The sequence below is a fragment of the Labrus mixtus genome, chromosome 23 (assembly GCF_963584025.1).
Source record: "Labrus mixtus chromosome 23, fLabMix1.1, whole genome shotgun sequence".
NCBI lineage: Eukaryota > Metazoa > Chordata > Actinopteri > Labriformes > Labridae > Labrus > Labrus mixtus.
This window is the reverse complement of record NC_083634.1, coordinates 6,846,157-6,860,796: the sequence shown is the minus strand read 5'-3', so window position 1 is coordinate 6,860,796 and position 14,640 is coordinate 6,846,157. Positions and strand designations below refer to the sequence as shown.

Here is a 14,640-nt window from a genome sequence, read left to right as displayed (position 1 = left end):
TCTCTGAGTTTGTCTTAAAACATGGCTGCTGCAAACACTTTAACATAAACACACACAGAAACACAGAACGACGGAGACGTGTCACCTAGAAATACTTTATTCTTCATTCAAGTAAACAGAAACCAGGAGATTTGTCGCAGCAGGAGACGACAGCACAAAAACACTTTGACATACGGAGTGGGACTCTGAACATGTGAGCCGCTAGAGGAGTGTTAGAAGAAGGCACGTTCAGTTTGTCACACAGCAGCTGTGATCGCTGTCATCTCTGTCGGGGTGCAGCGCCTCAGCGTCAACAATTCCTCTGCCTGTGAACGGTCCCACCTCTGGCAAATAACCAATCGTAGGCCAGGATTTTGTGTGGCACCTTTGGTCAATACGAACATCGTATCTATACCAAAGAGTGTAAATAAGAAGATGTCGCAGCTTAAACCTGCATTCTGCCTTACAGCCAGTAGGGGGAGACTCCACAGTCTGAGTGTGTAGAAGAGCATGTAGGCTCCCTCAGTAACAAGTTTATTGTTTCAACCCGTAGATCCAAGTGTCCTTCTCCACAGCGTGATGTCCATTTAGTACGTTATTACCCAATTAAGAGTCAAAGTCCGAAAACACATCCTACATACGGCATGCTAACCCGACCTTTAGCATTAAGTACGTTAGCAACAACGTACTTCTGGCCGAGCTCCGTTTGATGAGCTAGCATCAAGCTAACGCGACCGTCGGTCCGTAAATATAATTCATCAAAATGCTAACGTTCATTACTAATACAGCTACGTGGTCATTTGAATCATTTTAAAGAACATGTCAAATGTATTTCAGCACAGAACTTTTCATTTAAGCCGCTAGTCGGCTGGCTGGCGAGCTCCTCGATTGGACAGTCTGAGAGCCACAGTGCATTGTGGGATGGTTTAGTACGACCAGAGGGCTCCCGTTTCATACATAATTCTGGTCGTTCTCGTAAACATCCGGATATTTCTCAAGTACACAAAATGTCTTCCTATGATTTCAGATCATCCTTCATGCGCGCTGTGACATCACAGTGAGTCTGAAGGACAAAAGTCTACGACACAGCCAAAGAGACCAGGAATAGGGGGAGGAGTTAGGGGCTGGGCTACATGTGATTGACAAGTCAATTCTTAAAAACAGTGACGACTCGGCTGGCTGTTACAACACAGCCTGAATGGTGGATTGCAACTTAATAGCAAATAGCCAATCATAGTCAAGGATTTTGGGGTGGCACCTGGGGGGGCCAATAAGATTTCAAGGAGGGCCCCATTCCACCCCTCTGGACACGCCCCTGCTTTCAGGGTCCTATCAAGTAAATTCAAAGTAATTCTGCAGTCAAAGACTTGAAATGTAAAATAAGGACGCACAAAGCGGCGCCACATGGCGGACGCATGTAGCTCACATTGTAAAGGTCGTTTTCAGCTTCATGCTCTGAAAGTTTGGACGTTGAATTGAGCAGAACTACACGTTGAAACAAACGGGCGCTCTGCTGCAGCGTGGAGTGTTTTAAACTCCTGACGTTCCAACACTTTAAATAAATAAAAGAAGAACCTGAAGCCTATAAACTTTCAGAAACCTCTAAGAAGGAAAGAATCTTTCTCCCGAGCCGTCGTAAAGATGAGCGGAGACTCAGCTTTGATCAAGTAAGAGAACATTAATCACATCTTCATGAACAAACATCACGTCGGCTGGATTTCTTTAAGTCAAAGTCGTCAAACGTGAAACCTGAACTGGAACGTGTTCCGTGTTTCTCCATGAAAACATCGACTGACACCGACGTCTTCGGTCCATCGAACAGTTTAAGAATACGGTCTTGTTTTTAAACCGACCAAAAACCAAAAGCTGCCAGAAAAACTAAAAACTAAAAACAAAGCAGAGAATCAGATTCTCCAACAGTCTGTCAAATGTTCTTCATGGTGCGTTCCATTCCGGTGTTTGATAACTGAGGGATCAAAACAGTGAATGTGAATATCTAAATATATCTCGACAGATCGAAGAAAGATATCTGCCTCATATTGGTATCGGCCGATATATCGGTATATAACCTTCATATCGGTCGGGCCCTGATTTTAGCTCGGGCTCCTGAAGGTTTGAGCCACGCTGAACTGGAACGCACTCTCAGAAACCATTAACACAATAAAGCAGCACGTGTTAAAACAAACTTCAAATTAAAACTCTGACGTTCATGTGAAGGAGACGAGCTCCCACAGGAAGTGGAATCATAAACTGATAACTCAACAAGAAATCAATGGAAGGATTTTCAAAATAAAAGATAAACCAGTTAAACTTCAAATACCAGTGGAATGACAATGGACTGTAAACGATAAATCAGTGGAATCAAATTTCTGTTTTGTGTCCAATAGAACAGAAAACCAGTAAGACCATGAACCAGTGAAATTACAGAATAACCAGTACAATAATAAATCAGTGAAATGATAAACCAGTACAATAATAAACCAGTGAAATGATAAACCAGTACAATAATAAACCAGTGAAATGACAAACCAGTGAAATGATAAACCATTAGAAATGAACCAGAATCATAAGACAACAGAAAAACTAAATCCCAGTGAAGGATTCATTAAATGAATGGAAGGATAAACCAGTTCATTTAAAAACCAGTGGAAAGGAACCATTAGGCCCATGTCCACAGACACCGCCCTTTTTTCTTACTGAACAAATGTAAGTCAGCGTCTCAGCGTCCTGAGTGCTCAAACGCCCTTGCCGTCTGTTCAACTTTTGGAACGACACACTCGTCGATATCTTCTTCTTCTCCGGCCAATCAGAATCAAGAAGGGGCGGGGCTTACAACATTGTCTTTGTCAACAACAATGGCGGAGGAGACGCTGGTCTTCCTCGTCTTCTGGAGGGAACAGTTTCCTGCTGGCGTCAGGACACGACTCCTCTACATCGTCTTCATGATGAATTAAAGAGGAAGTTAGTTTTGGTAACCATAGCAACCATGAACACTAGTGTGAAGCGCTCTGAAAATGAGGCTATGGGCGCCGTCTGTGGACACAGGTCATGATAAACCAGTGAGATGATGAACCAGTGTAAACTCTTTAAGTGAAAAAATGTTCTTCACTCCATATTTTCTGTTATTCATCATCTTTACCCTGCAGCATCTCTCCTCTCCTTGTCCTCTCGTCCTCTCATCTCCTTGTCCTCTACTCTCCTCTTTTCATCTCCTCGTTCTCTCCTCTCCTCTCCTCTTTCCTCTCCTCTCCTCTTTTCATCTCCTCATCCTCCTCCTCCTCCTCTCATCTCCTCGTCCTCGCCTCGGTTCCTCTCTCTCAGGCGGTAGATGAGACTCTGCGTGATGGATGAACAGAAAATCAAACACAGTTTCTCTTCAGGGTATTTCAGACGAACAGAGAGAAATGATAAAGCAGACATTCTGACTTCTTTCCGTGCAGAGTGAGACATCATGCATGTTGAGTTTCATCCAATCACTGACTAACTGCTGCACAGTCCCTAAAGTCTGAAAGTAGAAACAACGACAACAAAGAAGACGACGTGTGAATCTCTCTAACGAGTAATATTTGAGCTAAACGTTGATGTGGAATAAGAGAATAAATCAAAAGTATCTAAACATAAAGTAAACGTCTTCTGCCCCTCATGTTGATGACGAATATGACGTCGCGCCGGCAAGTCGGGCACCTCGTTCTTTCCAGAGTTTACGAGTTGTTGTTCCGACTTGAGCCGGCGTCCCCGTGCATTTTCAAACTCGAACACTCGTCTTCCCATTGCGTCCGACACCACATAAACGCAGGTTAACACTACACGATGTCTGACTGGATTCTGTGATTGGACCTAATCGACTTCTGGACTGGATCAACCAATCACAGCTTCTGAAAGAACGTGTCACACGGGGCCGACCACGCCTCCTCGATAAGATCAAAGTTTCAGTCCTTCCTCGCTCAGAGTCGTTCTGAGGATGAGGACGTAAAGACACTTCTGCTCCTTAAACTTTTAGGAAACTTTAAAAAAGGTTTACCCCAAAGTTGAACTCCGATAACGACAGAGTAACGCTGGAGTCGTTTAACGCTTCAAATGACCCTCCTGCAGCTTACCTGCTGTGTGTCCCTCTGATTGGCTGCAGCACCAACACCTTACACTCTCTCTTTGCGATCTTGTCCAGTGGGAGGGAGGCGTGTTCAGGGGCGACTGCTCGACCCGACGGAGACCCCACAGGAGGGGTGATGATGTGAGGGTCCATCACACTGCCCGACCTGCAGACAGCAGAGTCAGTGAGGACAGAAAACACTAGAGTCTCCGGTTTGAACAGAGGGCAGTGAAGGCACCACGCTGCTCCTCGTACCTGACGTGGTGACTCCTGGACGGACGCTGATGGGAGAAGCTCTGAGAGCGGCCCAGGCCGTGTCCCTCCTGCAGGTCTCTGACGGCTCGGCTGGTTGAAGGTGAGGATGATGATGGTGGAGGGTTCTTCAGAGGGGACGAAGGCTCCCCCGGAGGAGAGGAGGTGAACTGCAGCTTCAGCTTCATGTGCTGACTCAGCTGTGGGGGTATAAGGTCAAGGTCAAGGTCGACTTCATTTATACAGGACTTTAAACAAACCTAAGCGCTCTACAGAAAAGTAAAACATATCAAAATAAAAACAGCAGTTCAACGGTGATCACATGGCGAGAATATTAGAAACAGGACGATCACTAACGCACAGAGAAGCACCGCCAAAGTGGAGACGTCCGCTCGATTCAGACGAGCGGACAAAAGAAAGAGAGAGAGAGAGAGAGAGAAATGGTCTGTGTCGGCAGATATTTCAGGATTCTGATGAAATAAGTCTTTGAGTTAAAATCAGAGTTCAGGTCATCAGTGATCAATGAGGTTACCTCGAACAGTCCTGAGTTAAGGATCTGAAACGCCACGCTGAAGGAGAGGACGGAGCCTTTTCTACACCGACCCAGGTGATTGAGAGGAGACTGACACACCACAGAGTCCAACATGGCGTCCTTCGCACCTCCTCGCCGAGCTGAGGGACGGACAGAGAGGAAGTAATAATCTGAAGTTATTAGAACTGAATCATGTAAGTGTTTTAAAACACTCAGGAGCCACAGGTCAGATTCCAACCCGGGCCGTCCGCTGTACGCACTAACCACTAGACTACCGGCGCCAAAAGATTATCTCATCTTCAGCGTCCTGTTCCTCCGACACTCCCTCAAACACTTTGAAAGCTGCTTCAGAATATTTTAACGCTGACTTCACTGAATCTGTCACATCTGGACATTGACACGGTCGTCATGGCAACACAGCTAGACGAGGGAAGATGACTTCAACTCACAACAATGTGGACACACCCGGACTGAGCTGGGTAATTAAATCAGACATGACAAACTTTTTATCTCATCTTCTGTTTAACACACAAATATCTGACCAAGCTGCCGGGACGTCCTCCTCCTGAACAGTCCCATTCTGACTTGTACATTTGATTTCAGACGTTTTCAACCATTTGTCTGTTAATGACACGAACAGATTTTAAAGCAGGAGGTCAAACTGAGAAGGTGCTCACCCTCAGCGTTCCAGATCAGACGGACGGACAGGAAGTCCTGGAGGTCGTTGAGCAGGGTGTATTTAACCCAGAAGAGCTCCAGAGGTCTGACCGCCCGGGGACAGGAAGCTGTCATCACCAGGCGAGGACGATCCAGGCGGATACTCGGCAACGAGTAACAACTGGAGATAAATCTGGAGAGCGAGAAAGAAGTGTGTGTCATTTCCTTTTGTTGAACATTTGACCAGGGCGTTTTTTTTGGGTTGTCATAGCAACAAAAGAACTATTCCTTAAAGTGTCCCAGTGAGCCGTGACTACGGACTTTCTCATGGTTCCAGGAACCTTTTGGACCCTCCCCCTTTTCACTTCAATCTGCACCTCAGGACATCTGAACTATTTTAGTTTAGAGGAACCTTTTTGAGTTTCTGCTCCAGAGGAGGGACTCATACGGTAAGTGCACAGTGATTGGTCCACCAGCCGCCATTTTTAAACCCCTCTGTCAACATGTTTCTATTTGTATCATCAATGTTTTACCGCTCGAGTCTGCTTACACACGGATGTACAGCCCTCACCTTCAACATCACCACCCTGGTATCACTCAACCTTGGAATGAAAGTCACATGACCAGGATTTAGTCAGACCCCTGATATACAGAGGACATGATAGATTCCTGACATCTAGTGGGAACCAGTGAGGTCATGAAAGTCAGCCACTCCAGGACTTAGACATGCACCAGTGAAACAAAAAGGACATCTCCATAAACATATGTGGACAGGACGGACACGAGGGTGTGATGTTGAAACAAATGAACTCCAACACCTGCATGGAGGTGGGACAATCCAGGGTTCAGCTCCTCCAGTTAAAACACTAAACATGAAAAACATTCAAACCGTCTCTGAAAAGACTTTTACTTTGTAGTAGATCCTCTCCGCTGCTGTACTTCCTCTTCCTGCGGAGGATTTTAAACAGATCTGTTTGAAGTTTTTGGGACATTTTCAGTTCAAATGAAATCCACGTCACGTGCAGATTAAACATGAATCCGGCAGAAAGTCAGACGCTGAAACAAACTGTGAGACATGAAGCAGTTACTGACCACCTCGCCTCTGATCGAAATCTTTAACCGTCTCACAGGAACACTTCCTGTTTCTATCGTTACTCTTAAACAATTATAAACACTTTAACCCCTCATAATCCGCTGGATTTACAGAGTTTTTATTAGAACTGAGGAGGATAAAATTCTTAAAACAACGAACCAAGATCACCAGACTTCACGGCAGGAATAGATTTTAAAAAGCTGCAAGGGGGCGGCTCCAGGTGTTAGCCAGGCCCGATGAAACACAGGGAGCCACACACCGATATATGCACGGTGATGATAACTCGGATGGCTATGGCTTTAATTTGACCACTTTAATCGTCATGTTCATAACGTCACAGAGTAAGCCTTCTTATCTAAAGACCATTCTTCTACGATTGAATCTGAAATATCTCCACGCACTTTTTAAAGCTGCTAAAGGTCGATGAGAGGAGGAGCCGTTACCTGGTGTACGGCAGATTTGGAGTGTACCACTGCAACACAGCCACCAACGGGACCTCCAAACCCTGCAGAGAAGAGACACGGGATGATTTGAAGTTTATTTAAATTTCAGATGATTTCTGCAGAGATTGTTCAAACAGTCTTTGTCACACTTTGTCTTTACTGCATAAAGGATAGGCAAGTTTATTTATTTTATTCAACAACAAGGCAATTCAAAGTGCTTCACACAAGATATCAAAAGCATCATAAATCCAATTTGATGCCTATATGTGCCTTGTACTGTATGGTATGTGATATTGTTTTGTTTTTTTGTTAGTTTTTTTTTCTTGTTTGTTTGTTTGTTTGTTTTTTTGGGGGGGGGTGTTGACTGTTTTGAATATTGTGTGATGTTAATGTGTGTTTTTCCTGTGATTGCTTGAAAAACCAATAAAGATAATTTATTATTATTATTATTATTATTATTATTATTATTATTATTATTAATAATAATAATAATAATAATAAAAGCATCATGACAGAGGAAAGTAAAGAAACATTCAAATAGAAAATTTAAAAAATCACTGAAATAATTAAAGTAAAAATATAAAAAGAGTTAAAAGTTACAGTGCGGAGTAAAAGTTTAAAATCTTATTAAAATTGTTTCATTAAAGGCAGCTGTAAACAGGTGAGTCTTCAACCTCGAACCTCGATTAAAGGATATTAAACGTTGGGATTCTGGATCTTAAAGGTCTCTACAATGTTTAGAAGTTTGTCTCCCACACTGACGATTAAAGGGAACAGACATTTCCTTCATCGTGTCCTCTCACCTCACTCGAGTCTTCATCGTCTGAGTTTTGTAGCTGCAGCTGGAACAGGAAGTTCTGCTCCTCCAGGGCGCTGAGCATGCTGGGTAAACGTGACGACTCGCTGTCTATCCGACAGAACGACGCCGTGGAGACCTCAGCCGGCTGGTGGCTGCAGTGGGACAGAGTTAGTGTTTGTGTGGAGGCTCTGAAGAACACCTCACCGACTCGGCGCTCCTGTACTCACCAGACGGTATCGACGATCAGGACGGAGCCGTCGGGCATCATGGGGAGGTAGGACGAGTTGTAGTTTGGGAGAATCTTCATGTCTCTGAGACAGACGTCCTCCTGAGAGCTGCAGTTCAACACTGAGGAGGAAACAGAGAATCAGCTGTCAGGTCAGAGAACATATACTCTTAATTTATTTTAAATGTAGAATCTGGGTCTTCAGCATGTGCTCTGCGATCACTTGTAGTCTGAGCAGCATTGACCAATCACAAATCAGGAGGCTTTAAGTCATGCAGGAAAAACATCCTGTAAGGGGAGTTCGCTTCAGCAGACCTGAGAGTGCGGGTGGAGAAGCTCAGACAGGTAAGGGGGAGGGGCTTAGACAGGAAGGGGGGAGGGGCCAGATGATGGAGGGCTTTCCAGGCCTGCTTTCCATCCCGCCCTCTACCTAATAGTCTAAAGGTGATCGGGCCCTCGCTGTTTTAGCACCCACTCTCTGGAAGCATCTCCCTACAAGCTTCTAAAAATTCACCTGTTCAGACGAGTGTGTGTGTGTGTGTGTGTGTGTGTGTGTGTTACCTTTGAGGACAGTGAGGTGTTTTCCAGACACAGTCATCTGCTGACACTGAAGGCTGGGAGGAGGAAGAACGTTGAGGAAGGTGCTGACTGAGAATGAAACACAACATGAGAACAAAGTCACAGCGGGAGCTTTACCTGCACACTGTGTGTGTGTGTGTGTGTGTGTGTTTTACCCTGAGCCTTGAAGGAGCTCTGGTCCTGTCTGAAGGTTTGTGCTGGACTCCTTAGCTGCAGCAGAGTCAGGTATCCGTGTTCTCTCACCTCCACCTCCTCGTCATCCTGCTTCCACACCGTCACCACCACCTGAGAACACACACACACACACACACACACACACACACACACACACACACACACACACACACACACACACACACACACACACACACACACACACACACACACACACACACACACACACACACACACACACACACACACACACACACACACACACACACACACACACACACACACAATATTTCACTAACCGCCAATGACAGATTTTAAAAGGAAAGGTACAACGGTTGGCATATTGATCACATCATTACTGTGTGTGTGTGTGTGTGTGTGTGTGTGTGTGTGTGTGTGTGTGTGTGTGTGTGTGTGTGTGTGTGTGTGTGTGTGTGTCTGACCTTTGCTCTGACCGTGTTGACGGGCAGTTTGTCCAGAGAGACGGTGAGACAGAAGACGACCTGATCGTCCAGAACCAGAGCAGACTGCAGGAGGACACAGAGAGACGATGTGTGAAAATAATCAGAGCACAGAGCTGCAGCTGCACGTCGATTTTAATGTGAAGTGTTTGAGTTTAGGAGACTATCCCTGTCAGACAGGAGGGGGGGGGGTGTCTCCTGAGGCAAGACGTGACGTAAAAGTGGTGGACAGAGTCCTCTATACAACGCTATAATGAGAATATGTGTCTTTCTATCAATGCTACGTGTAGTTGAACAGAATCTCAATGTGAACTAAAGAGTGGAGAAGAACATACTGGAGAACAGGAAACATAATGCAGCAGGTTCATTAGAGCACGGAGATGGTAGAGGTGGCGTGCAGACAGTCTATGGTCGTGCAGCGATCACAGGGAATAAACGTCACCACCCCCTCCCACTCGCTCCAGGTGAATTCTCCTGATTATATCCTGCTGCGTTCTCACATCAGCTCACTCTGACTTTCTGCAGAATAAACACGAGGAGGCTGGAGGAGAAACTCCGGGTGAAGAGACAAACATTCAGATGTTTGAGTTCACACATGACGCTCAGCACCAACACTTAAAGGTTTCTGGAGGTGTGAAAATCCTTTCTTTTATCTCATTTCAGTTTGACTGTTTAAGGAACTTAGTTTTAGTATTTCACGAGTAGAATTCACTCACACATCACATATTTATCTGATGTAAAGAAGGCAGACTCACAAGCTGCAAACGTTTCCCTCGTGTTTCTGACAACAAGCCGTCGTGTTCAGGATGTTTTTTTTTTTTTAATCTGTGCAGAAGAACATGATGATGATGACTCTTCTATTGGGCTGTTGGGGGCGCTGATAGCCCATGTACAGAGGCCGAAGTCCTCATCACAGCGGCCGTGGGTTCGAATCCGACCCCGGCCCTTTGCTGCACGTCACCAACACACTCTCTCCTCCCAACACTTCCTGTCTCTCTTCAGCGGTCCAATCAGAGTCCTTCTTTTACATCACTGTGACTACAGGGAGACACTGAGGAGGACTATCTACGGTGAGCCTGAAGGGACAATCTTTCCAGTTTAGACTAGAAGTGTCTGAGTTGATCGCTCTTCAGCTTTGAACAGAGTGTCTCATAACTCATGAAGAAGTTATGAAATATGAAGCTCACATGCTGCTCTCGTACATTTGCATCACAGAGCACTCGACTGTTAGCCTTGGAAGCAGTTGTCTCTGTTCAAGGACCTCCTCCCTGTCAGCAGACGTCTGAGGACCCCCCCCCCCCCCCAGTCAGCAGACCGACAGGCGGAGACCTGATCTGGTTCACAGCGCCTCGGGAGCTGAACGTTCAGTCAAGTCTGGACTCATCTGCAGCACAGAGACGGTGCAACAAGAGAGTTTATCAGAGAGACTCACATACCACAGATAATTAAAGACACGGTGGGCGCCTAAAGGCCTGAGGTCTCTGGTCAGATCTGTGAGGGGAACTTCCTGTGACCTCTCCATTAAAGCGGTATGACCAGCTCAGAGGTTTAAGTTCTAATTAGTGTCGTCAAACTTTAGCAGACGTCCCCTAACCCAGGAGACCGCCTCCCCACCCTGATAACCACGACTACGCCGCCCCCCTCACCTTCACCGGTTCCCTGGCGCCCGGTCGCCCATCTCTGCCCGGGTAGCTGTGCATGAGAAGCGGGCTGCAGTGCGTGAACGCCCGGGTCCTGTCCCCCGCTGGCTCCTCCTCCTCCTCTTCGTCCTCGCTGCAGCTGGAGGTCTGGATGTCCGGCTCACACTCATCAGCTCTCTGCTGTCGCCTCTCTGCGGCGCACACGCTCGCCACAGCGGACAGAGAGCCTGCCAGGTCCTTCCAGGGTGAGATACCAGAGCTGTCACCCTTCTTCACCGCGTCCTGCAACTAGACAAGACAGCAGAATGTTAAACTTAAACTAACAGTAAAATCAAACGTTTTGACATCACAACAACAAAGACTGAAGTCCTACACCCCCGATACCGGGACGGTTGTCGTTTTGAATTATCAGAAATGAAAAGCACACTGTGTTGGCAACGTTACGTCAGAGACAGTAAGATACACAAAAGTGTCATCAACCTTATCAAGCCCGGTTGTACGGCTACTATCTTATCATACATGAGCAACACAGCGTCCACAGGAACCCTCAGGTCGGAGGAGAGGAGAGCAAAAAGGAAAGTAGCTCAGTTACTGACATCCATCCATGGCAGGAGGATAAAAAGAAGGCGTCGTCCAGCGACATCCCTCCCATAGTATCTTAGCAACACAGCATCTTTTTTTGTTTTGTTTATTTTTTTAGCGATGTTTCATTACTTTGTGATGTTTTAATTGTGACCCGATGATGGACTGCAGATGTAAACTAGCTCCTAGTCCGGGCGTAATCTGTACGATTTCAGGCCCATTTAGACCCGATGTTTGAGTCGTACGACTGAGACACGACAGACGATCACCGATCAGCTGCTCTCCATCAGTTGAATTACTTTCTGACATGTTTGATACTTCAGCCGTAGGACTGCACACACTCACACAGAGAGAGCGGAGCCACGAGCCGATCCACTGACTCCTGGACTTCTACCTACACAAACTGACGGACAGCATCTGAAATCACCATGGCAACAGCAGGAGGCATGCCTGTTGGATCTGTCTCCCTCCTCCTATTGTAAAAGAAACTAGCAGAAATACATGCAGACCTCCGGCTGACAGGAAACAAACACAAGTCCTGAGCACCAAATATAGTGATGTTTCTGTTTTTAATCACCAAGAAAGCAGGTTCACTAAAGATAACTGTCTTAATTCATAAAAAACAGAGACAACTTTTCCATTCTGACACATTGACAAAGTGTTTCTGCAAACCAGACTCATTCACGCGCCTGTCTGATGAAATAAATGTAGTTTTTAAGCTTATTTTGACGCTATCGATCATTAAATCATCGTTTAAAAACACGCTGTATAGAAGAGGATCCAAAGTGTTGATTGACAGCCTTACCCGGAACCTGAGGACCAGCAGCACCTGGACGGTCTCCCCCAGGTAGACCTGTTTCCGCTTCGGCAGAGACGTGAACTCGGACAGGTCGGTGAGACTTGATACCGGAGCGGCGGGAAAATACATGAAATACTCACACCGGGACTCCATGTTTAACGTTTAACGGCCATTACCGTCGGCTCCTAACGTAAACACACCGGGGAGACCGTCATCACTGCTCTGCTTCCGCTAACAATACAAACAACAGGACGGCTAATCGAGTTAGAGCTGCTCCGCTGACTGTACTAATCGATCCCAGGAGGAAGAACACGGAATTAATTTACTACGATAAAAAATATAAGCTTCCATCTTATATTATTATTTGTATTTGATATAAATAAATATATCATCTACAGGCACGTTGTAGAGGCGATAACATCTTTACTGTTCTAAACAGTACGGTCGGATAATCGATGCCCGAGTCAGAGCTGTTCTCCAGACCAAACTAATCAACCACAGAGCCGCATCACCACCAAACGATCTGTTTACTTCTTCAAATTTAAATTTTATTTCGTTCTTTATTCAGCAAACAAACTTTTAAACTATGAAACATTTCACAAGCAAATTTAAAAACAAACTGACCCGAAAACAACAAAACAAACATAAACAATAATGAGAATTTTAGTTAATTTAATTTAGCAATTTCAAATTCCAATAAAATAAATTACAATTAGCTTAAATTAGATTTAAATATTTGTATAAATAAATTTAAATTAAATTAAATTAAATTTTAAAAAAATTAATTAGTAAAATCAGACTTAAATGTACTTTTAAAAATCGAATTAAAAGTAAAATTACATGAAAATAAAAAAATGAGATTAAATTAAGGTGTTTTAATCAAAGTAAAACTTTAGTAATTCAGAGTCTTTGGGTAACTTCTTCAAAGACTGAATAAATATTTTGCATGTCATTTTTAAATGTTAGTGTGAGCATTAATACAGACTCAGTTCTGCATGATGAATTAACAATCATCACATTAATATAAAAAAGATTTTTAAAATAGTTGGTTAATAAATGTAACCTTTAGTGAAACTTTAATGTCGAAATATTTAGAGTTCAAATGAGAACCATGAAGCTCAGTAAAGAGACAAACTCTGCCTTCAAACATGAGAGAAGAAAAAACAGACGGTTAAATGTTCAAATAGAGGAGATAAGATTTATAATAAGTCATAATAATAATAAATATAATGACGTCTTCTTTTTGTCACAGGCCTCATGGAAAAAAGTTTCTGTTGTGATTTTCTTATCAACCCGAGGTGATGTTTGATGTGTCCTCCTTCATGCCACTCTAATGTTTCTCTAGTTATTCATCATGTTGAGTTGTAGAAGGTTCCTGGTTTGAATCCCCGTCCCCGTCTCTGTGTGGAGTTTGCATGTTCTCAGAGGACGTGCACCCATTTCATTTTTTTTTTCTATTAAATGATTTAATTTCAAGATCTCCAACAACTTATCTCGTTTACTCGGGATTGCAGCGCTGGCTTCCCAAAAGAACAAGTTCATTTCAGTCGTTTTCTCCAGATCTTGAGGAATTATCTGAGTTTCACGGGAACACAAGCGTTGTTGTTGTTGTGAGATAATTTCAAGGAAACAACCGGAATCTGCTCGTTATCATTGTCATGATAAATGTACTGATGTTTGTCCACTCAGGGCTTACATACATACAGAATGTAATATTTAAAATAAGACATTGGTGCTGTCTCTTCTTTGTGTACAGTTTAGATTCTAACGGTTATAGTCTTTCCCACAGACCTTGAATGCAACATTAAAGGGGACAAAAATCCACTTGCACAGTGTTTCTGAACATATATTTGGGTAACCTGAGTGTCTACTGACCCACAAAATGTGAAATAAACCCATCCAGTCCTTTGTTTGTGGTCTGCATAAGTCTTACAACACAGAGAAAAATGCTCCGTTTCAAATGTGCTCTCCTTGTGATGTCACAGTGGGATTCTGGTAAAGAAAAAAAATACCCTCCCCTGATATCTCCACCCCCAGCCTAGAGCTAAACTTTTGTGCAGGTCCGCCATTTTTATTCTCTCTACAGAGGAGTGATGTCTACCAGGAAAACTCAGGGGGGGCTCATTGCATTTAAAGAGACACACACCAAAACGGAGCGTTCTGAGAGAGCTGGTTTCTACAGGGTCACAAACCTCCTCTGGTGCTTGATTCATGTTATATTTTGACCAAAGCACAGCACAGATGTTTCATTTAGACTACAGGGACTGTTTGAAAAGGTGGAAAGGGGGTATAATATGTCCTCTTTAATATCTTCAAACACCTCCTGATTGGCTG

At 44.3% G+C, this 14,640-nt stretch overlaps 1 protein-coding gene across 2 annotated transcripts; it reads right to left on the bottom strand.

Annotated features, from left to right (window-relative positions):
• Nucleotides 1–1,789: 1,789 nt before the first annotated feature.
• Nucleotides 1,790–12,747, bottom strand: trappc14 (trafficking protein particle complex subunit 14). 2 transcript variants are annotated; one of them, XR_009666751.1, is made up of 14 exons: nt 12,313–12,747; nt 10,932–11,213; nt 9,268–9,351; nt 8,806–8,935; nt 8,633–8,719; nt 8,073–8,193; nt 7,850–7,997; nt 7,047–7,108; nt 5,531–5,703; nt 4,854–4,993; nt 4,325–4,521; nt 4,077–4,235; nt 3,119–3,315; nt 1,790–3,012 (listed from the first exon to the last, which is right to left on the bottom strand). XR_009666751.1 is itself a non-coding variant. In XM_061031080.1 (13 exons), the coding sequence occupies exons 1-13, from the start codon at nt 12,457–12,459 to the stop codon at nt 3,297–3,299; spliced, it is 1,749 nt and encodes a 582-aa protein (XP_060887063.1). In that variant the 5' UTR covers nt 12,460–12,747; the 3' UTR covers nt 1,790–3,296. The 2 variants fall into 2 exon arrangements, 1 of the variants encoding a protein (XP_060887063.1); XM_061031080.1 differs by having other exon boundaries at nt 1,790–3,315.
• Between the last annotated feature and the right edge of the window lie 1,893 nt (nt 12,748–14,640).

Bases quoted from the DNA above. Each gene is read 5' to 3' on its own strand.
- trappc14 (XM_061031080.1), bottom strand. From the start codon at position 12,459: ATGGAGTCCCGGTGTGAGTATTTCATGTATTTTCCCGCCGCTCCGGTA. The intron at 7,998-8,072 runs GTGAGTACAGGA...GTCCCACTGCAG, and splicing joins CTGATCGTCGATACCGTCTG to CCACCAGCCGGCTGAGGTCT. The intron at 4,236-4,324 runs GTACGAGGAGCA...TGCTGTCTGCAG, and splicing joins TCCAGGAGTCACCACGTCAG to GTCGGGCAGTGTGATGGACC.